The following is a 22,862-nucleotide window of genomic DNA, read 5'->3' as shown; positions in this document are numbered from 1 at the left end:
GCCGCTGAACACCTGCATTTTCAGATTCGCACCGATCCGAGGACCACCCTCAGAGGATCCCTCATCTTCCGTCCTCCCGGGCCACGCGCCCCTTTCAGCGACGCCATCGCCGACTTCATCTCCCCGCACGCCCTCGCCTCGCCGGACTACATCCTCCTAGGTGACCTCAACTTCCATCTGGAACAAAACAACGACCCCAACACCACCACCCTGCTCGACAACCTCGACAACCTCGGCCTCAAACAACTGGTGAACACCGCCACCCACATCGCCGGACACACGCTTGACCCCATCTTCTCCGCCAGCAAACACGTCTTCTTCAGCCACGCCTCCGCCCTACACTGGACCGACCACAGCTGCGTCCACTTCACATTCCGACGCGAGACCCGCCACCTCCGCACCCAACCCATCCCTCGTCGACAGTGGAACAAGATCCCCGAAGAGCAACTCTTCTCCGCACTCGCCGCCAACCAACCCACCCTCACCACCGACCCCAACGACGCAGCCCTCAACCTCACAAACTGGATCTCCAACTGCACAGACATCCTTGCTCCCCTCAAACGCACGCATCGACAGACCAACACCAAAAAACCTCTCTGGTTCTCTGACACCCTCAAAGAATCAAAGAAAACTTGTCGCGCCCTTGAGAAAGCCTGGCGCAAGGACCGCACCGCTGACAACATGACCGCCCTCAAGAACGCTACCCGCGAACACCACCACCTGATCCGCGCCGCCAAAAGGAACTTTTTCACCGACAGACTGGAATAAAACAGACACAACAGCAGAGAACTCTTCAGCATCGTCAAGGAGTTCTCCAACCCCAGCGCCAACAGCAACGCCGTCACACCCTCACAGGATCTGTGCGAATCCCTCGCCACTTTCTTCCATCGCAAGATTAGCGACCTCCACGACAGCTTCGGACACCAGACCCAACCAAACACCACCGAACCGGCATCCACGGCCATCACCCTTAACAACTGGTCCCACATAAACATGGAAGAAACCAAATCCATCATGAACTCTATCCACTCCGGGACCCCTTCGGACCCCTGCCCGCACTTCATCTTTAACAAAGCCGACGACATCATCGCCCCGCACCTCCAGACCGTCATCAACTCTTCTTTTTCTTCTGCTACCTTCCCCGAATGCTGGAAACACGCCGAAGTCAACGCCCTACTAAAGAAACCTACGGCTGACCCGAGCGACCTGAAAAATTTCCGCCCCATCTCTCTTCTGCCTTTCCCAGCCAAAGTAATAGAGAAGACCGTCAACAAACAGCTGACCACCTTCCTGGAAGACAACAACCTGCTTGACCCCTCACAAACCGGATTCCGAACCAACCACAGCACTGAAACTGCCCTCATCCCAGTCACTGACGACATCAGAACCCTGATGGACAACGGTGAAACAGTCGCCCTCATTCTGCTCGACCTCTCGGCTGCCTTTGACACCGTCTGTCACCGCACCCTAATCACCCGCCTCCGCTCCACCGGAATCCAAGGCCAGGCCCTGGACTGGATCACCTCCTTCCTCTCAAACCGTTCCCAAAGAGTTTACCTCCCTCCGTTTTGCTCAGAACCCACCGAGATCATCTGCGGCGTACCCCAAGGCTCATCACTCAGCCCGACACTCTTCAATGTCTACATGAGCCCCCTCGCCAACATCGTACGCAAGCACAACATCATCATCACCTCCTACGCCGACGACACGCAACTTATACTCTCCCTCACCAAGGACCCCGCCAGCGCCAAGACCAACCTACAAGAGGGCATGAAGGACGTCGCAGATTGGATGAGGCTCAGCCGCCTAAAGCTGAACTCTGAAAAAACGGAAGTCCTCATCCTCGGCAACACCCCGTCCGCCTGGGACGACTCCTGGTGGCCCACGGCCCTTGGCACCGCACCGACCCCCACAGACCACGCTCGCAACCTCGGCTTCATCTTGGACCCTCTCCTCACCATGACCAAGCAAGTCAACGCCGTGTCCTCCGCCTGCTTCCTCACCCTCCGCATGCTCCGCAAGATCTTCAGCTGGATCCCCGCCGACACCAGAAAAACCGTGACCCACGCCCTCGTCACGAGCCGCCTGGACTACGGCAACACCCTCTACGCCGGGACCACAGCCAAACTCCAAAATCGCCTGCAACGCATTCAAAACGCCTCGGCCCGCCTCATCCTCGACATACCCCGCAGCAGCCACATCTCCGCACACCTGAGACACCTGCACTGGCTCCCAGTCAGCAAAAGGATCACCTTCCGACTTCTCACCCACGCACACAAAGCCCTCCACGACAAGGGACCGGAATACCTCAACAGAGGCCTCAGCTTCTACGTTCCCACCCGCCTCCTCCGCTCCTCTGGCCTCGCACTCGCTGCTGTCCCTCGCATCCGCCGCTCCACGGCGGGTGGGAGATCTTTCTCCTTCCTGGCGGCCAAGACCTGGAACTCCCTCCCCACCAGCCTCAGGACCACCCAGGACCACTCCGCTTTCCGGAGACTCCTAAAGACCTGGCTGTTCGAGCAGCGATAACCCCCCTTTTTCCCCTAGCGCCTTGAGACCCGCACGGGTGAGTAGCGCGCTTTATAAATGTTAATGATTTGATTTGATAAATATGCCATCACCTGACGCACTTTCCCAGGGTTATTAGTGTTATTCATCCTTTACCTGGAGATATGACTGGTTAACCAATTCTGCATCATGCTTCTCATTCATCCGGGTATCCTACGGCATTCTTAATAAAAACAGCATGTGGCAGTTCAACTATTGTGAGTCAACAAGAAATGCAAACACACTCCACTACTGAATCCCAATCGTGCCAAAGACATTTCCACATTCAAACAATAACAAATGGCTTCTAACAAAGAAGTGTTTATCAGTCATAACTACACAACCGTGGAAAAACATATGGGGTGCACCCTTCCAGGGGGCAGTCAGAGGCCCGGTACAACCTCTAGGTAGGAGAAGGTGGCGAGGACTGACAGTAGATTACCAGCTCTAGAATATATATTCCAGTGGAGCTATAGGTCCTCGCATGGTGAGTAGAGCCCCTTGCCTCATGTGTCTGCACAAGCTACCCTTATACTTGACAGCCATCCTGGAGGAGTCCCAGTATATGACAGTCAGACACATTTCATAGACACTTGTGCATTTCCCTTGGGTGGTCTCTTGACCCAGAAGTGAAGCACCCCACCCCTGGTTAGGAAACCATATATAAACATACTCTGGGCACTGTCAGCATGTGTGGAGAACAGAGAACAGAGAATTATTCTTCAGTTTCATTCAAGTCTGACTCATGCTGCTTGAGCGTTTCGAGGTGAGTCTATTTGCATGTGCCAGAGCCACTTTGGAAGTGGTTAGTAGTTTCTGTGATCTTTGGTGTTCAATTCTAAAACTGGTGGGGTAAAGCATTGCGTAGGAGATACCCACCTGTTGCAGTTTCTTTTTGATGGGGAGATATTCTTGCGCAGTACCTGTACTGCTGTTGTAAAGTTAGGAAAGGATGCAACTGCATTACCTTGGTATTGTATATCCTTCTTTTCAATGGTAAGTGCAGAATCGCATCTCGATCCCAGTAATTAAGAAACATAGCATGTGGTGTCTCCAGAGGGCGTTCGACCCCCAGAAACCTATGCGCTCACTCTATCACCAGCATAGCTGACATATTATTCGCTCTGAACAGTTCACTAAGCATAATTTTCACAAACTGCTCCATTTTTATGCTCTTAGTGGATTCTGGAAATCCAATAATTCTGGGATTGTTCTGGTGGGACCACGCTTCCAAGTCTTCATTTTTGGCCTGTTTAACTGCAACACATTCCATATTTAAACATCTTGTGCAGACAAACTGCAGATCCTCTTCAGCATTAGAGAAATTTTGCTTCGCTGTCATTATGCAAACTGTCTGTTGGTCCAGCTTGGCTGTCATATGATCCATACGGATATTGAGAGTGTTGATTTTACCATCAATAGATTGCATGCTTTCCTGCATAGCCATGCATAGCCATTATTGTATTTTCAAGTAGAGTGACACCCTGCCTTGATGTCGAATTGAAATGAATGACGCCCACTTGCTTCAGGGTCATGCAGCAATTGGTAAAAACCAGCAATATGTCCAACAGGCCCATTCACCCAACATCACCAGAGATCGCTCCTTAGTCACATCCTCACTGTCTTCAAGCCATTTGAAGCTAAGACACCAGCTGCCCAAGGAGCCTGCACCGTTGCAATGTTCAGTGAGCCATCAGGGCCTTTGTCTGCTGTTTATAAGAGTTTTGCAATAGATAGGAACATGGGCACCACACAGTCAAATAAATGCGCCTATTAAAGCAGTTTTGGTAGGGGCAGATCAAAAACACAGTCCCTGTGGCAGCCCAATGGGTTCCAGAATGATGTGCACAAGTATTTGCTCCCAGGACCCCATCCTTTGCTCTCAGGGATAAAGGTTAAGCAGTGTAGCCCTTTTGGGCTCAGCACACCAAAAACTGCTTCTGTTTTCGTGCCCATAGTAAATATTGCTTGGCGTCCTGGTCCCAAATGCAATATTGTCTATGCCAGCAGGTTAATTAGTTGTTTTGGTGGGAGTGTCTCTCACAACATGCGTGCATGGCAGACCGCCAATGCAGTTACCTCTGGATGGCTAGTGATCATTTATGACCACCACTACTCCAGCACAGAGGCAGCCCAGTCCCTAGCTCCTCTGCTTGTCACCGTTGCACCCCGGGAGTCTCTGCCACCCCTGACCACCACCACTCCAGCACAGAGGCAGCTCAGTCCCTAGCTCCTCTGCTTGTCACCGTTGCACCCCGGGAGTCTCTGCCACCCCTGACCACCACCACTCCAGCACAGAGGCAGCCCAGTCCCTAGCTCCTCTGCTTGTCACTGTTGCACCCCAGGCGTCTCTGCCACCCCCTTGTATCTTTTTTGCACCGTCAGGCCCCCAGTTAGCTGCCAGCCCAGCACGCTGCACGGCCTTCACTGCTCTGCCTCGGTCGCAGGACTCTTGGGCGGTGTACCCCTCGACTCGGCTGCACCCGTACATCCTTCTCCAGTCGCCCCTGTACATTGTGCTGCCTCAACAATGCAGCGCAAGAGTTCACTGTCACTCGGGCCACCTCCAGTCTCCTCACCAGGTAGGATCACCTTGGTGGAGAGGCTGCTGACAACCGACGCTCACATGGCTGCCATCTTGAGCGCCGGCAGTCGTCACCCCTGCAGCATGCTCAGGTCAGCTCAGGTCCGCTTGTTGCCTCTTGTTCCTGCACACCACCACTTTGGGAGTTATGTAAACCTGATCACCTTCTCGCACACGTTATCGTCCTTTTATAAATGTGGATGAACACCGGTTATGAGAATAGATGAAGGACTGGTGATCCCAGTTGAGGGAGCTGCCCTTTAGCTCCCCACAGTGTTTAGAGTATTATAAGGCAACTCTGATATTCATCATTTGTATCTGACAACCTGGTCACGTTTGATCACATTGTCACTATGACGACTTTTAGCAGTGGAACTTTGCGTTCCTTGTGCCGTGCCTGGTGGACCCTCTACCGTTACAATAAGCAATAAAAGAAGCCAAGATGTGCTAGACTTAGTGAGTTTCATTCATTTGGTTCACAGGAATGACTGCCAGCACTTGGACAGGCAGAAGCATTGCCCATCATACGTTCAGTAGTGGGTGTATTGTTGATTTTACATTGCACTCTGGCAAAGACTGGGACTGGGAAGTGGTACCGTGTTACTTAAAGTGTAAGAGCGACTATTTCCCTCTGTTATTAACTATTACAAAAGGTGTCAGCGGTTTAGAATTTGTTGCACCTCCCTATTATAGTCAAGGACCATACCTATTTTTGAAAAAACTTTTATTTATAATACAATATCAATAGCCACAGACAAGGTATGATGACAACACCTGACACTCTGCTACCCCCAGGTGTGATAATAGCATCCACCATAAGGTTTTAGATAACAGGCTAATGTAACAAATGATATTGAAGGACGCAAAAATACTTTTTAAATGTAATGTTGACTCAACTGAAAACAAGCACATGTAGTGACCATTTCATTTGAACCTTATTGGGTCACCATAGCCTTAAGATTGACTTTTGGGTTTTTGAACTCATACCAGTCCCTGAGATGTTTTCCAGACTTGTTCTTTTGACTTCTCTTTTCAACAAATTTGGTGGCCCAACCCTTGGTATTGTTCCGTCAACCCCTTGTGACTGAACGTGTTGGTGGGTGGTTAGGTCACGTTGCTAAAGTTGGTTTTGAGTAGGGGTGAGGGTGGAAAAGCTTCACAATGCCAATGTGTGCGTTATAAGATTATAATGTTAATGAAGTGACACCAGCCCACATTGTCAATCAAGGGCACAGTATGGATCAAAGGGTGGGAGAGACCCAGAGCCACTGACTCAAAAACAGTGAAGGTATCAATCAGCCAATCAAAGACATTTGTACAGTGCCCAGCTGCTTCATCAGAAGTGTCCCAGCACACTCAGCTTAGTGAGACTGACTACAAGCAACAGAAGAGCACCAGGGATTAACCTTTATGAAAATTAATGTTTTTAGTTCTTTTTTAAAGATAGCAGCCATATAAAGATTAACTGGGCGAGCATTCCACAGTATGGATGTCTGAAACGTAAAGGAAATTCCTTCCCAAGTCATCTTGGAAAATTGTGGGACCTGCATTAGACGAAGGTTATTAGAACTGAGTGACCTGATGAAGATTATTAGACCTGAGGTATTATGAAACCCATAGCTTAATTTGTTAAAGAATATGTAGCAGGTTCCCGAGTTTGCTCATGGGTGGGTATTCTTAATTCCACCCCACACCTCTCTAATTCACCATCACCATCAGTCTCTGCCTCTTGATCTCTCTCACAGATTTCTTTTCACCCATGCTTTTTCACTGTTTTTCTGTTTTTCTCTCCTTCCTTCTTACCTCATTTTGTGGTTTTGTCTCTCTAGTTTTGAATCAAAATTCACTGAAGAAACATAAGTGCCAGTGGGCTCTCCTGACAACCACCAGCTCAAATTAGCCTCTGCCTGGACATTCATTTTATGGCTGAATAGCCAGATCAAAGAGAGCGTGGACTTGCTGGAAGATATCTTCAAACTATCTTGAAAATTATTTTTAATTGAATGCTCACCCTGAGAAATGGTTGCTCTTTGGGAATGAGTACCGTGTTCTGAAAAATGTAGAGACCCGCGCTCAGCAAGGACCGTGAGTCTGCACATGGGGAGAGAAGGCAGGTTTCTCAGGAAGAGATGAATGTTGTAATGCTAAAAGCAGAAATTTCTTCAAAATAAGCCCTGACAGCAAATAAGAGTTGTCAAGATAAGTAGATAATCACTGATATAAGTGCTCCTACTTGTCATGAGTCACAGTTGGATTGAGCTCACACAGAGATATCCAGTGATGATTTCTTTTTTGTCTGTCTTGTTTCTCCCCTTATATTATAGTCTGGTGACTACTGGTGGCAACTCATCACCAAATTGTAGTAAACTGAACACTGAAGGTGCAGGTAAAAGTTCATGAGTTTATTAATTGCAGACCATGATCAGGAGAGGAGGGCTGAGCTAGCCAGCAGTCCTCCACCTGGTCTTCTGGCTCTTTGGCAACCAGAGAGAAACAGGACCTATGATATAGGACAGATTGCATTTTCAGAACACAAGTGCACTCTGGGGGTTGCAGTCACAGACCTATCTTGCACTGTGTACCATAATGCTGATTTAGGTTATACACACCAATTCTTCGGACACTCTTAGTGTCATCCTCTGAAGGCATTGTTAGCCCTGGTTATCCTTGCCCCGCGCCTAGATCCCTATGCCCATAGTCTTAGTATCTCCCATTGTGCATCAATGTCTAGTGGCTTGAAAGACTCCTGCGAAACCACACATGCTTTCATCAAACTACCAGAGATGTTTCCTCACAACAAACATTCAGTAGTCATCTTGGTTTCAACTCCCGGCCAATGCCGAACCCAGTCTAGGGACCCTCTGTTGCCTCTGTGTGTATCTAGGAGGAGATGATATCTCCCCCAGTTCATTGGCGACTCATAAAGTTATCTTCAGTGGAGTCTCTGAGTTTGGAATTCAACATCAAGGCTTCATTCTCAGCATATAATTGGAGATCCTCTTTCGGCTTGCAGTTTCTAGAATGCCTCACCATCGGGAACAGACAAGACCAAGACAGAAAGCCTCAGCATGCACATGACTATGGGGTAAGAACTGTGGCAAGCTTTCCCTATAAAACAAAATAGTTGAGATGGATGTCTCATGTGTTACAGAGCCAACCTTTCTAAAAAGAGTGAACCATGCACATACTTGTTACATTCTTTAAATGTGTCAGTCACAGGCCATCACTGCCTCATTCTTCCACACCCTGAAGGTGAAGAGAAATTTTGGAAATGGCTCCTGATCATCACTCAGACGATCATCGGACATGTCCTCGTCCTGAGAAAACTGGAGAACGAAAACACCCTCTGAGCCGGGATCCACAAGAAACTCATCACAAGGTTGAAGACCATTCAGTACTCAGTCGCAAGAATAGCTCTCAACCTGCCAGAAAGTGCACACATCTCACATCACCTTAAGGAGGATCACTGGTTCCAATACTGGACCGAGCACTCCTAAATAATTGAAACCCTGCACTCACTTTGGCTCACCATTCAAATACCTCCGCTCAGCTGGACTCTTACTTGCACACATGCCTTGCATACGTGAAACCAGAGCTGGCTGCCGAGCCTTCCTTTTCAAGCCTGGGATGACATGTTGCTACACATCCAAGCCCCCTCCTCACTTCTTGAATTTCACAATAATGTGAAAAACTGAGGATTTGAACAACCTCACTAGGAGCTAGGCTTTGCTAGATCCTCAAATCCAGCGCCTGGATATCCCTCTGGATGACAGAGTGCTGTACAAGTTGTCACCACAAAATAAGATGACCATAAAGTGCAAATTCAGGCACAAGCAGCTTTTGCAGCTGTGCTTGCACCCCAAAGACTGCTTACCCCTGAGTTACCACAAGCAGGTATATAGTTAGAACAGTTGCACTTCTTAAGTAGTTTTAGTATGTGATCTCAGGTGTTGCTGTGTAACTGTGTCTTCACTGACTATTCTTACCTACAGTTGCCTTTGTAATGCCCCTGCTGTCAATCAGCACTTCATGAATGCAATTTTTTCCAACTTAATTCTCCAGACCATAGTCATCTATCTTGATATCATTCCTTTATGTTCTGAGGATCCTGCAGCCCACACATTCTATTTAAACAGGTTGTACACCATCTCAGCGACAATAGTTCAGTAGCTAAACCAGAAAGTGTATTTTTGAAACAGTTCCTCTGATTATCTAGGCTACGTCCTATCATCTGAAGGAATAGCAGTGGACTCTAGAATTTTCAAGCTGTTTTGGATTTGCCTATCCTTTCTGCTATGAAAGAGATAAAAAGGCCCATATTTAAGAAAAGGTGGCGTATCAGAGCCGATGTGGCACTTTTTCTGAACCCCCCTACCTGCACCTAATGACACCATGGTTGCACTGTATTTATGATACGGTGCATGATGGCAACTGTTGGCACAATACCGTCACAATTTTGATGCTATTGTTGAGCTTTGCTACACCACGGGCAAAAATGTTGACGCTAGTGTAGCGAAGTGTAAGGAGGCCCATCGGTTACTATGGGAACGTCCTTTTAACGCCTGTTCTGGGTAGGCGATAACAATGACGCCAAAAATGGCACAGTAAACTCTTTTAAATTTAAATACACCATTTTTGCGGGCCTCCTGTCACTGGAACACCCCCTTGCATACATTATGCCAGGCGCAGGTATAATGTGGCGCAAGGATTTACACTTTTTAAATATGGTGCAGGAAAAAGGCCACTTTATCGCCGCCTTAGCATAAAAGAATGATGCTATGGCGTCGCTAAGGTGGCGTATGGAGCTCTTAAGGATGTCCCAAAGTTTCATAGGATTTGCAAAATAATACAGGAAAGTCATCAAGAACTCGTCAAAACTAATTTCTATGATCACAGACCTGCTCAAAAAGGACAAATCATTCCAATAGAGTCATGATACTAAAGTTCATTCAGGCCACAACCTGATGCTTCTCAACATTCATTCTTGTAATTAATGCTTCCAACTAAGTAATGGGAGCTGTTTTGATTCATATTTGCTCAGATAATGAAGAACATCCTGTTGCTTTTTTCATGCATATTTTCTCCAGAAGAAAGATATTATTCTATACTTGAAAAATAACTCCATTCAATAAAATCAGCTTTTACAGAATAGAGACAATTTTACTTGAAGCACAATTTAGGTTAACCGTCCGCATGGACCAAATAAATCTTCATGTTCTCCAACAGGCAAAGTATCAGAATAGTAGACAAGTTAATTGGGCATTTGTAGGAAGCTGACCTGGTGTGTGGTGGGTACCTAAGGTACTTTACACCTTATACCAGGTCCAGGTATCCCCTATTAGTGTAGTGTAGGCAGTGTCTAGAAGCCATGCTCACTAGCGGTACCTGTAGATGAGTAGACAAGGCTTATCTAGAAGACATGCAAAGCTCATGCATTATCACCGTAGTCACACTCAGTACTTACACACATGAAAGAAAACACCCAGTGTTACAAAAATAAAGGTAGTTTATTGTGGTAACACAACACCAAAATTACTATAGCGGCAATACTCCTTTAGGAGGTAAGTAATACACAAGATATATGCACTAGTTGTCAGAAATAGGCATAAGAATAGTGAGAAAACAGTGCAAACAGTGTAAAACACAGTAGAAAATAGTGGACCTAGGGGGAGCACAAACCATGTACTAAAAAAATTGAATGAGAGAGTGTCACCCCCACCCACGTAAGGGGAGTTTGTAGTGGGTCGCTGGGGGTACCAGAAAAGCACAAAGGCAAGTACCACAACACCCCCCAGCAACCAGGAAGGCAGGAGTAAATTACTGGAAGTTCTCCGGAACACCCACTTAGAAGAAAAGAAGTGTATTGCAAAACCCAGAGATTACTGCAAGAAACTATGGTGGATTCCTTAAGAAGAAGGCCGGTGGCAAGAGGGAACCAAGTCCAGAAGACACAGGAGAGTGCTGTGTGGGCAGGAGCCGCCTACCCACCAGGCTGAGGGTACAAGAACTTGGACGATGGTGAGGAAGAAGAGTCAGCACTGCAGCCCCGGAGGTGAGTCATGTTCCTGGAGGATGAAGGTGATGTCCCACGCTGGAAGGAAGATTGCAGTTGAGTTTGCGTTTCTGGATTCTACCAGCAAGACTTGAGGTTGGTGGAAAGTGGTGCTGCCAGGGACCAGCAAACCCCAGGAGGACTCAACCCAGGAAGGGGAGTCAGAGGGGGCTCTCAGCGTTGCAAAGAGCCCATAGAAGCACAGGAAGCTGTCACAGGTGTCCCACAGGACAGGGACACAGAAGGTTCAAAAGAAGCCCATGCAGCACTACAAAAAGGGATCCTACGCCGCAGGAGAGCCACTCGGGGAGCTGTGCATCACAGGATGGAGTGCTGGTGGCTGGAGCTACACGACACCTGAAGATCCCTTGGAGAGGATGCCAACAAGCCTTGGCACTGACAAATGACGAGGTGCACATGGGTACTGTTCTGCGTGGGAAAGCAAAGGCGTACCTCCACCCAAGTTGGACAGCTGGTAGAGAGGATCAACAGGACCACTTCTGACCACCACCTGTGTTGCAGGATCCATGCAGCTCAGCAGGAGTGGGGATCCACACAGCCAGTCATTGTTGCTACTTGTGCCTGCAGATGCAGGGGAGTGACTCCTTCACCCCAAGGGAGATTCCTTCTTCTTTCCTGTGCAGACTGAAGACAGGCTGTCCTCAGAGGATGCACAACTGGAGAAATGTTGCAGTTGCTGGCAGGAGCCATGGATGCAATGTTGCAGGCAAAGTCTTGCTTCTTTGTTGCAGCTTGTCGGGTCCTGGAGTGTCCAGATGCAGTTTCTTTGGTCAGAAGTTGAAGTGGAGGTTGCAGAGGAATCATGCTGGAATCTTGCAAGGAACCACCCAAAGTAGAGACCCTAAATAGCCCTGAAAGGGGGATTGGTCACCTAGCTGGGTGACAACCTATCATGAGAGGGCTCTGATGTCACCTGCCTGGCCACTCAGATGCTTCCCAAGTTCCCAGCCCAACTTGGAAACAAGATGGCAGACCGAGAGATGCTTTTGGACGAGCTCTGGGCACCACCCCTGTGGTGATGATGGACAGGGGAGTAGTCACTCCCCTTTCCATTGTCCAGATTCCCACCTGAGCAGGGCCTGGAGGTCCCTGAACCGATGTAGACTGGTGTATGCCTGGACTGCACCACATGGAGGGCACCAAATGTGCGCTTCAAAGCATACCAGTGTCTTGGGATGGCAACCTCTCCTGAGCCAGTAACACCTATTTTCAAAGGGAGAGGGTGTAACACCCCTCCCTAAAAGGAAATCCTTTGTTCTGCTTTCCTGGGCGTGATCAGATCAAGCAACAGGAGGGCAGAAACCTGTCTGTGAGGTGGCAGCAGCTGGGGCTGACTGGAAAACCTCAGAAGGCTGTAGGAGAAATTCTGGGGGTCTTCTAAGGAGCCCCCAGAGCGCATGGAAACATACAACCAATACTTGCAAAAGCATTGGGGTATGATTCCAACATGTTTGATACCAAACATGCCTAGGTTCGGATTCACCATTATGTAACTGGACATAGGTAGTGACCTATGTCCCGTACCCGAATTAAAAGGCATCCCCACACTCACAAAGTCCAGGAAAATGGATCTGGAGTTTGTGGTGGCACCTTTACTAGTGCAGTGGTGTCCTCACACACAGGTACCTGCACCCTGCCCTCTGGTGTGAGAGGGCCTACCACAGAGGGCCTACCACAGAGGTGACTTACAGTGGCCTGGTGCAGTGACCTATAGTGAAAACGGGTGCATGCACCCAGTTCACGCAGACTGCAATGGCAGGCCTGCAGAACCGTTTGCATGTGCTCCCTATGGGTGGCAGACTAACTTCTGCCTCCCATACGGATCCCCTGGAACCCCAATGCCCTGGGTACCTGGGTACCATGCACTAGGGGCTTACCTGGAGGCACCAGTATGACAATTGTGGGATGAAACACAGAGTTTTGGTAGAGAGAGCATAATAACTGAGGTCCTGGTTATCAGGATCCCAGAGAACACACAACCACAGTGACATTAGGCAGAAAAAGGGGGTAACCATACCAAGAAAGAGGGTACTTTCCTATAGCATTATTTTTCAAACGTTTTTTTTTATTGATATATATTCCTGGGTCAAATAATGTTATTGCAGATTCCTTTTCCAGACAATATCCAGAACAGGAATCCCACATTACAACAGAGAACATAATGACTTCATAAGCTTTTATTTCCTCAACCTTCTTAGAGTATGTTCATCAAGAAACCAAAACATTTAAGCTCCTTGACATGTAGAAGCATTTTTTGTGACTAATTCCAGTTACTTAGAATAAAGGGCCTGATTTGTGTTCATGAAATTCACAAAATATAATGAAAATAATCGGTGACAATTCTATAATGTCAGCACATTCAAAAAAACGTTGTAGTTAAAGGCAAGCAAATAAAACAGCAAAATTATTCTATGTTAGAAGTACACAGGTGCTCTCTAAGTGGTTGCTCCCCCTGTCACCATGGGTAGAGTAGAAACCAGCCTGGAAAACCAGGGTGGATATATGTTAATTGATAAGATACCCAAAAAGCACACTGTACATAAGTAACAACAGTCCCAGTCCAAAAATGTTTGTTCCTTATGACGAAGTTTTGTTCAGGCATCAAAGCAGATGTAGGTAAATTCTTTTCACAGCAGCAGCCAACACGCGTTCCATGGACTTTATCAAGGCTGAAAAAACACAAATTGTGATCTTAAGTAAGATCAGAAAATGATTATCCTCTTCTCCACCAATAGAGCAAAAAGACCCGAATATGCCAAAAATACTAGTATGCGACCTTCCTCTGTTAGGTTACAGGAATACATGAGTACGTATTCTGATTCTAAAACGTTCACCGAGTGAGGTGGTGAAGACCATGATAAGGCTCTCACCTACGGCCCGGGAGCCATGTGATAGTGGACCAGGAGTTCTGGTATAATTCACAAAGCAGAATAATGCTAATATGTCATGGTTCTATCATCACTGGGCTCGCTGAGGATTTGATCAGAAGGAAGTTTTGGTAGCCATCTCTTTGCCATGATGTTAGTCACACAAGATTTGACATATTGGGTAGCATCATTGTTTCAGGAGATCCGATCACACTATGGACACGAATATAGGATCCTAAGAGGGAACACACTTTCTGGAAAAAAACACAAAGACCTAAAGGGGATTTTCTGTATAGCCTATGAGATCCTGTAGACCTCTGATCCACTCTACTCTTTCCATTCTTCCCTAAACTTTTGTGAGGTACACCTGTAGATCCCTGATGTGATCTACACAGAATACTTATGTGATGTGGTGGGGGCTTTGATCAAGTTTACTGCTTGTCTAGCGTGCAAAGGAAGGTATTAATTTATACCCAGCTCATGTGGAAGGAATGTTGTAGAATCATAGGTATTTGACGCCATCACTAACCTCTGCTTTACATGCTTGCTATATTCTTTCTTATTTTTAGTGTCTCACTTTCGAATACTGTATGTCACCCCACTACACTCTACTGTACAGCACAGTACTCAAGTGTATGCTACACCACTCCACTCTACTGCAGTCCATGCCATTATAGTATATGACACATCACCTCCATTCTATGACACTTTACTCCACTCTATGGTACCCCACTCCAGTGCTCTGCACTCTACTATACTTCACCCTAGTATACTTCATCCCACTCTACACCGCTGTGCTACACTCTATTGTCCAACACATTCTTTGTGGGCATCTCCATCCTGTACTTCAACCCTTTGTTTTATCCTCTTCTTTCAGACAGAATGGCCTTGGGTACAACATCTTCCTTGCCCGAATCGGGGTGTCCCTGGCTCCAATGGTCCTGCTACTGGATGAAGTTTGGAAGTTCCTGCCACAGGTCATCTTTGCTTCAGCCGCTATTCTTTCCGGCATAGTGACTTTTGCCTTTCCTGAAACCCTGAACGTGCGACTGCCTGAGACCGTAAAGGATGTCGAGGGAACACAGTAAGGGTGCACCAGTAATTTGTATACATATTGACCTGTAGGATGAATACGTATAGGGTTCTGTAAGAAGAAAACAAGTATCAATTAGATATTGTCCAAAATCTGTTGATTATCTGCTAACTCTAGATCAACCCAAGCACTCTCTCTTTTTCTGTATCTGTCTGTATTTGATTTATCATCTTTTATAATTTCATTATTACTTGTTATTCTCCCAGTCATTGCTTTCTTGAGTCACCTCCTTGCGAAATCACCTGCTTTACTTTAGTCCTGACTGGCCCAGGATTAAATCCAAGGAGGCTGAGAGATGGAATAGAAGCCGCCAGTGTCTTTGGCTGCCTTACCTTTCCTCTTCTACCATCTAAAGCCTGCAACTCTTTGAAAAGTTTGTTGAGTTATCCCCCAATCCTCTGTGACATTGGGTCTTTAGTTTAGTTGTGCTACAGCTGAGGAGTGTACATGAAATAAATATACTCCAGTGAAGGAATCATCAACCATGCAACTTGTCTTTTGGTTTCCATCTTAACACCATTGTACATTTGCAGCAGGAGTTTCAGTTGGTGGTAGGGTAGATTACAATAGGACTGCGTATGGCTATGCTTGGTAGGGATCACTGGCATGTGGCATAATCCACCTCTTCCCTGTGATCCTACATAGACCCCGCTTTTGACTGAGCATTCATAATTTCTAAGCGTACAAGACGTGTATCCTGCACACGTCATGACTGCACCAGGAACCAATGTGAACATAGCCTTGTAATCGCAATTCCTTGAGCCCTGGCCTTGATGATTACAGTTTGCAATGAACATAATTCAGACATGTGGGAGGGAGACAGAGAAGCAGAGCCTGTATTACAGTAAGTGCCCCATTGCACTATGGACATTTGGGGCACTATAGAAGGGACTGCAGATGCTTTTGTGTCCCTTTCCGTAATGCGGATCATGCCAGCACACACTTTGCACCAGTACTAGCACAAGCACTAGCACTCTCATTTACATGGGGCGTGGACCTATGCAAAAGAAGACACAATTTGCCTGTACACCCACATCGTGTTACAGACACTGGCACAGAAGCAAAGGAGCTATCAGGAATAGCACGTAGGGCTTGATTTATATATTGTGGAGGGTTGACAATATCTAATTCAGGCACTTAGGGTTTACCAATTAGCCTAAGGAGAGAGGCTGAGGAAGTTACTGTGACAAAAGTCCTCTTTTGTCATGGTTAGCCCCCCACTTTTTGCCTAGTATTTGATTTAATTTAAAACATTTTTATTAATTTTGATGTACGTAAAAGAACACAATAATTACACCATGCCATGCATTCCCCTCAAGTAGAGTCAATAAGTCCATTGTTGGCCTCTTATAGTATTTCTTGCAGGAGTGACATTCCTTTGTATATGGATTCTCCAGGATCAAGCTAATAATTTACTTTCTTCAATAATGTCCTCATTTATAATTACTATTGCAATATAGGATAGGCCCTTTCCGTAAAGTGGTGCAGTGGTCCCCCACTCTTTGTTGATCAGTAGGTCTCCCCTTGAGGGGAGCAGGCCTCCCTCAACCCCCCCGTCCTCCCCAACTAGTGATCGAGTGTCTGGTAAGTGCAGTGTGACAGTTGTTATCTGTAATGGTTCAGTCTCCTGTGTGGGGGTCACGGTTGTATTTTGCTTGTTGGTGTGAATGATGCTTCAGAGTTTGGGTGTACCTTTAATATTCGTGCTTCGCAGGAAGCCTCAAGGGTCCGTTCCACTCTGCCGGTGTTTGCCTAAAGATATCAGAGTTCTTGCGTCTCTTTACAGCACTGCTCCCATTCGACCACCAATGTGCTCCAGGCTCTAGCTCTAACGGGCCCTGGCCTCTTCTCGCTTCTCTATGTCTAGTCGTCTCTTCTGCTTTAGCCCATCTAAGGACCTCCCTTTTCCATGCTTGTACTCTTGGACCTGCCGCCGCTTTCCAAGTCATTGCTATCTCTCTTTTGGCCAAAACTAGCGCTAAATCCTGGAATTGATTAGTGTATTTGTGTTTGGGCTGATGTCGATAGTCTCCTCGGAGGCAGTATCTGGGGTCCTCCGGAACTGCGCTTTCGATAGTGTCCGTAATAAGTCTTGTTATGTCATACCAGTATTCTCGTAGTGCCGGACATCCCCAAAACATGTGTATAAATTAAGCTCCTTCCTCCCTACATCTAGGGCAGCAAGTCGCGGGTGCACCAAAGTGCCTTTTGATTCTTTCTGGTGTTAGATATGCTCGGTGTAGGACACAGACGTTGATTAATTTAAAGTGGGCATTTCTAGATACTCTTGGAGTCCTGAATAGTATTTCCTCCCATGTTTTATCTTCTATGGTTACTCCCAGGACTGTTTTGCATTTTAGTTTGAGGTCCGATAATGGGCGAGTCATGGTAGATCGAATTTTTCTGTAGAGGGTGGTTACGGCTCTATGTGTCCCTGTTGGGCTCACAAGGTACTGTGTAACCTCTGATGTGGGGGGTTCTGCGTTACCCATGCCCCAGTGTCTACCCATTGCGCTCATGAGCACTCTTTGCGTCAGGAAACTCCCTACTGGGATCCAGTGACAGCCCCGTAAGTCCTCAAATGGCAGCAGGGAATCTGCCTCATAGAGTGTGCCTAGTGTTGTGGCCCCTGCTCTTTTTTCCCAGCTCCTAATCTCGCTCCAGTTCCCTTTGTGTGGAAGCGTTAGTAAGCTTTGCAAAGGAATCCTAGGGCTGTATGGTTTGGGGCATCGTGTCTTGCGTAGAAATTTCCTCCAGCACCTGTGTATGACCTCTAATGCTTGAAGTCCACTGGACTTTGGACTGACAAGGTCTAGAATGGTTCCGGATAGTGAGTGTAGTTCGGGGGTGAAGGGCAAAATTACACCCTCGGGTGCCACCCTGGCGGCCATCTATCTTGTCAGCCATTGAAGCTTTCCTGCCAGATAGTAAGCCTCGAAGTCTGGGACAGCTAGCCCTCCCTCTTCGGTTGACCTGCGCAGCACCGCCAGTGACAGCCTCCACCTGCCCGTGCCCTATATGAATGCCGTGATCGCAGAGTTCAGGTTAGCGAATAAGCCACTCGGTATCCACACTGGGAGCACTGTAAAAAGATAAAGTAACCTAGGGAGGGCTACCTTTTTTAGCAGTGCTATTCTGCCTGCCACGGATATGGGTAGTGTGGCCCAGAACCCCACTGAGCCTCTGATGCCTCTTAGTGCCCGCTCTATGTTCCCTTCATAGGGGCCCTGTGGATCAGGATAAATATGGGCTCCTAAGTATTTGAGGCACCTAGGTTCCCAATGTAGCTCTCCTATATTTGGTGGGGGGTCCTCCCCCTCCGCAAACAGGAAGAGGCTGGATTTCTTCCATTCCACTCTCAAGCCCGATAGGTCTCCGAATGTTTGAAGCAATGCCTGCACCCCCTGTAGGTCTCTCTCCGCATTCCTGAGAAAGAGCAGAAGATCGTCTGCGTACAGTGCGAATTGGTGGGTCTGGCCCGCTGTGGAAATGCCTCTGTAGGCTCTGTCTGCCCTGGCCATGGAGGCCAGTGGTTCTATTGCAAGCGCAAACAGCAGGGTGGAGAGAGGACATCCCTGTCGGGTCCCCCGCACTACATCATAACTGTCCGATATAATTGAGCCTGTGCGGACCCTAGCCTTCGGTTTGAAATATAGCAATTTCATCCAGGCAATAAATCTCGCTCCCAGACCTAATTTGTGAAGGACTTCGTATAGGTATCGACATTCCAGGCTATCGAAGGCTTTTTCGAAGTCGATGGCGAAAATTGCCGCAGATTGTTTAGTGAACCCAGTACTATTCATCAGGGCTAATAGGCGGCGTGTGTTTTGCGCTGTTTGACGCCCTGGTATGAAGCCGGCTTGGTACGGGTGTATTATTTGGGGCATATGGTGGAAGAGTCTATTCGCTAATATTTTACTCAATATTTTATAGTCTGTTGTTAGCATCGATAGAGGTCTATATGAAGACACATCTGTCGGGTCCTTCCCGGGCTTTAGGAGCAGGATAATCATTGCTTCTTGAGCGGATAAGGGAAAAGTCTGGGTTTCGGCTGCCGTGTTATACACCTCTATGAGTTTGGGCCCAAGTATAGCTAAATAAGATAGATAGAATTCCATTGGCAGCCCATATGGGCCTGGTGCTTTGTTTCGCGCCTTAGATGTTACTGCTTCTTTCACTTTTGTGAATGAGATAGGTGCCCCTAGTTTATTTGTGTTTTGTATTGATAGTCTGGGAAGCGGCAGGTGGTGTGGGAATTTCTGAATTTCCTCTAATGGGAGAAGTACTTTGATAGTATATAAGTCTGCATAGTATTTTCTAAATTCTTCGTTTATGGCCAGTTGGGAGGTCACTCGGGAACCTCCAGGCTGACCAAGTTCGACTATCACTGAGCTTCTCATTGTAGGGTTCGCCAGCCAGGCTAACAGTGTGCTCTGCATGCGTTCGTGCTAAGTAGGCTCTATAGTCGTAGCAGCGCAGCCTTTCGGACGCCCCCATAGTAAGCTCTTGCGCTGTAGCGAGTGACTTCCTTGTACTTGGGGTTCTGGAGCATTGGCGTTCCTTCGCCCTCTGGCTATGTTCAGCTTCTTCTATATCACGCAGTAGTGCTCGTCTTACTCCGGAAGCTACCGAAAGGCATCTCCCTCTGATGACCACTTTGAATGCATCCCATTCTATTAATTTGGAGGAAGACGTTCCCTCATTGGTGTCAAAGTACATGTCTATTTCTTCCCAATCGCGTGTTTGAACGCCTCGTCTTCTAACAGGGCAGGTTGAAGTCTCCAAGAGGGTATGGGCGCTTTTGTTCAGGCTGATCATGAGTGGATTGTGGGCCGAAAGCGTTCGGGCAAGGTATTTGCTTGTTTGCACTGTCCTATGTATGTCTGGTAAGGCGAGGAATGTATCTAATCTGAAATATAGGTTCACGCATGGGTGAGTAGAATGAGTAGTCTCCATCTTGAGCATGTTGGGCTCGCCAGACATCCACCAACCCTGTTATTTTGCCATGCCCGATATGCGTGCGCCGTTCCCACTGTCGGGGAGGGGGGGATGTGACCTGTCCAATGTTGTATCTGCTATGCAATTGAAGTCCCCTCCTAGGATTTTCATCTCAGATAAGTGCCCTGCTAGTTTTGATGATAGGGTTGCTAAGAACTCCCCTTGATGTAGATTGGGTCCATGTATACTGCCTATTGAGATCTCTTTCCCATCTAGTTTTCCTGTGATTACCGTGTAGTGGCCCAGCGGGTCATGTGCTGGTATGGGACTCCTGCCCTCTCCCATATTAGGTTCCCCGTAGCGAAGGCCGAGAGTGGTTGTGCAATAGGCCCTTCCCCTCCAGCACCTTTGTAGGGCTTGGCCCTCGGGCATGTCTAGGTGTGTCATCTGGAGCACTGATATGTGGATTCCTCTTCTGTTAGGGTAAGCAAAGACTTTGTGGCGTTTTGACATGGACCTTATCCCTCTGACATTCCACCCTAAGCATTTCAGGGCCCTTGCATCATCTATCAGCTTTGTGGTAGACTCTGGTTAACCAACAATATAGCAACTTACTCAGGACACTCGATATGAACTGTAACATGATTAAATAGCGAAATACCCAACTCCCCATCCCCAGGGCAAAGGTAATAACTACTTCGCCCAAACTTTAGTGTAAAACAAGGATCAAGTTAATGTCCTATTGTCGGCTGGTTAATTCCCATCTACCGTGGGGGCGTTTCGATTATTGTTTTGCAGTTGGGAGCTCCGGGAATCCCCAAATCGGAACCGCCGCACCGGCTGTCAGTGCCGTGAGGAATGCATATAAATGTTGTCTTAGGTGAATTGTAGATCTTGTTGCAGTAGGTGAAGCCCCTCCTGCTTTCCCTATGCTCTGGTCGAGGATATTGGCTTCTGTTTTCTGCTTTGTTCGGCACAAGACTTTTGGGGTGGCGCTTGGTGTTCAGATTATCTCATCGGCTGTGCCTGGTGTGACCATGGGTAGCAAAACGCTTGATTGTGTAGAGGTTGCTGTCTCATTGTCTGAGTCCGAGTGTTCATCTTCTCTCTCCGTGCTCTGTGGCGAGGATGCTTCCGATCTCCCTGCTCCCCCACCGATCATTAAAGCTGCTTCCATCGCGTGTCTTCTCGCCTGTTGAGTTTCTTCTACAGTGGGGGGTCGCTTCTGTATGCTGTTCGTCTTCTGCTTGGCTTGGGATGCCTTTGTTTCATTCTCTGTTGCAGGTCAGCATTTAGGGGTAATGTTGATCTGGTCTCCAGCCATGCCCAAGTTTCCTTGGGTGTTGAGAAGAATTCTGTGCCCATCTGTGTAGCTACTCTAAGTCTGGCAGGAAACTGCATTGCGTAGGGGATCTCCAGCTCATGCAGTTTGCGTTTTACTGCATTGTAGTTTGCTATGCGTCGTTGCACTTCTTGTGTGAAGTCTGGGAAAATGGAGACCTTGCTAATCACTATTGTCAGTTTGCCTCGTTGTCGTGCTTGCTTCAATATATGGTCTCTGTCTCTGAAGTGAAGTAATTTTGCTATTACCGGTCTTGGAGGGGTTCCCGGGGGAAGTCTCCTGTTGGGGACTCTGTGTGCTCTCTCCAGGGTGAAGAAATTGGATAGCCCCTCCGGGGCCACCTCTGTCCTATGCCAGTTCTCTAAGAAGTCAATCATGTTAGATCCTTCACTTTGTTCCGGGATACCTATGATTCTAATGCTGATGCATCTCGCCCTATTTTCAGCATCCTCTGCTCTATCTTCCAATGTTTTAAGGCGGGTATCCATGTCACTCTTCTTGTTGCTTGTTAGTGTCCATGTTGGTATTGCTTCCACTAGGTCCCTTTCGGCTGTTGACACTCTTTCTGCCAGCCTTTTGTGGTCGTCCCTCAGTAGTCCCAAGTCAATGCTTAGCATATCTATCTTGACTTCTAGCGCTGTTCGAGATGCTGCTATGGCTTGCAGTACATCTTGGAGAGTCGGTTTGTTGGACTCTGCTATTGGTGAGCATTGTGTTGTAGGGCCGGTCGCTGCTATGAGAGTTGTGGGATGTTGGGGGCCTCCCGCGTCGCTGTCTAATTTCTTTGTGGTCTTCCCCATTTTTGCGCCGTCTCTGCCCCAACTAGCAGACCTTTTATTTCCCCTGCTGCGCTGAATGGAGTCCAGGGCTGATTGTGCCCCGCTGTCACCCTGATCTGCAGTGCGGGACCTGGGACCTACTAGGAGGACTTTGAACCACACGCTAAGCAGGTTGAGATAGGCCCCTCAAGTGACCTTGGATTTCTGCCTGTTAGGCTTGCTGGGTCTTTGATTTGACTTAGTCACCGTATGTTGCAGTGCTACCGTAGTGTTAGTAAAAGAGATTGTGGTTGATCGTTTTGGGCTTATGTAGGCTTTGATTCAGGTTCCCTCGATGTTTAGTGGCTTGTTTTGGGGTAGTAGATTTTTCACAATTTTAGTTCCCTCTTGTGCCTCCTTTCCTTTTCCGTCTCTGCGATCGGGGGCCCCCTGTAATTTCAAAGGTCCCACCCATGTTGAGTTAGGGGGCACCCTGCCTGGGTCTTTCTGGTGTCCGCGTATTGGGCCCCCTGTCTTTAACGTTGTCTTTGTGGATTCGATTGGGCAGCCCCTCTCTAAAGCGCACTTGACCCCTCTTCATATCTGGTGCACCAACTGGGTTTCATTGCCTCGATATCTCTTGGTGTGTCGCCGTCACGA

The 22,862-nt window shown here is 47.6% G+C and overlaps 1 protein-coding gene across 1 annotated transcript in view; it reads left to right on the top strand.

The window, feature by feature from the left end:
- LOC138296886 (solute carrier family 22 member 7-like) overlaps nucleotides 1-22,862 on the top strand; it is a 198,669-nt gene that overhangs the window by 166,173 nt on the left and 9,634 nt on the right. The window contains exon 9 of the mRNA XM_069236381.1: nucleotides 14,949-15,155. Within this exon, the coding sequence (XP_069092482.1) occupies nucleotides 14,949-15,155 (207 nt within the window). The remainder of the gene's footprint in view (nucleotides 1-14,948; nucleotides 15,156-22,862) is intronic.

This window comes from Pleurodeles waltl, chromosome 5 (assembly GCF_031143425.1).
Source record: "Pleurodeles waltl isolate 20211129_DDA chromosome 5, aPleWal1.hap1.20221129, whole genome shotgun sequence".
Lineage (NCBI taxonomy): Eukaryota > Metazoa > Chordata > Amphibia > Caudata > Salamandridae > Pleurodeles > Pleurodeles waltl.
This window is presented reverse-complemented; position numbering and strand designations above follow the sequence as displayed.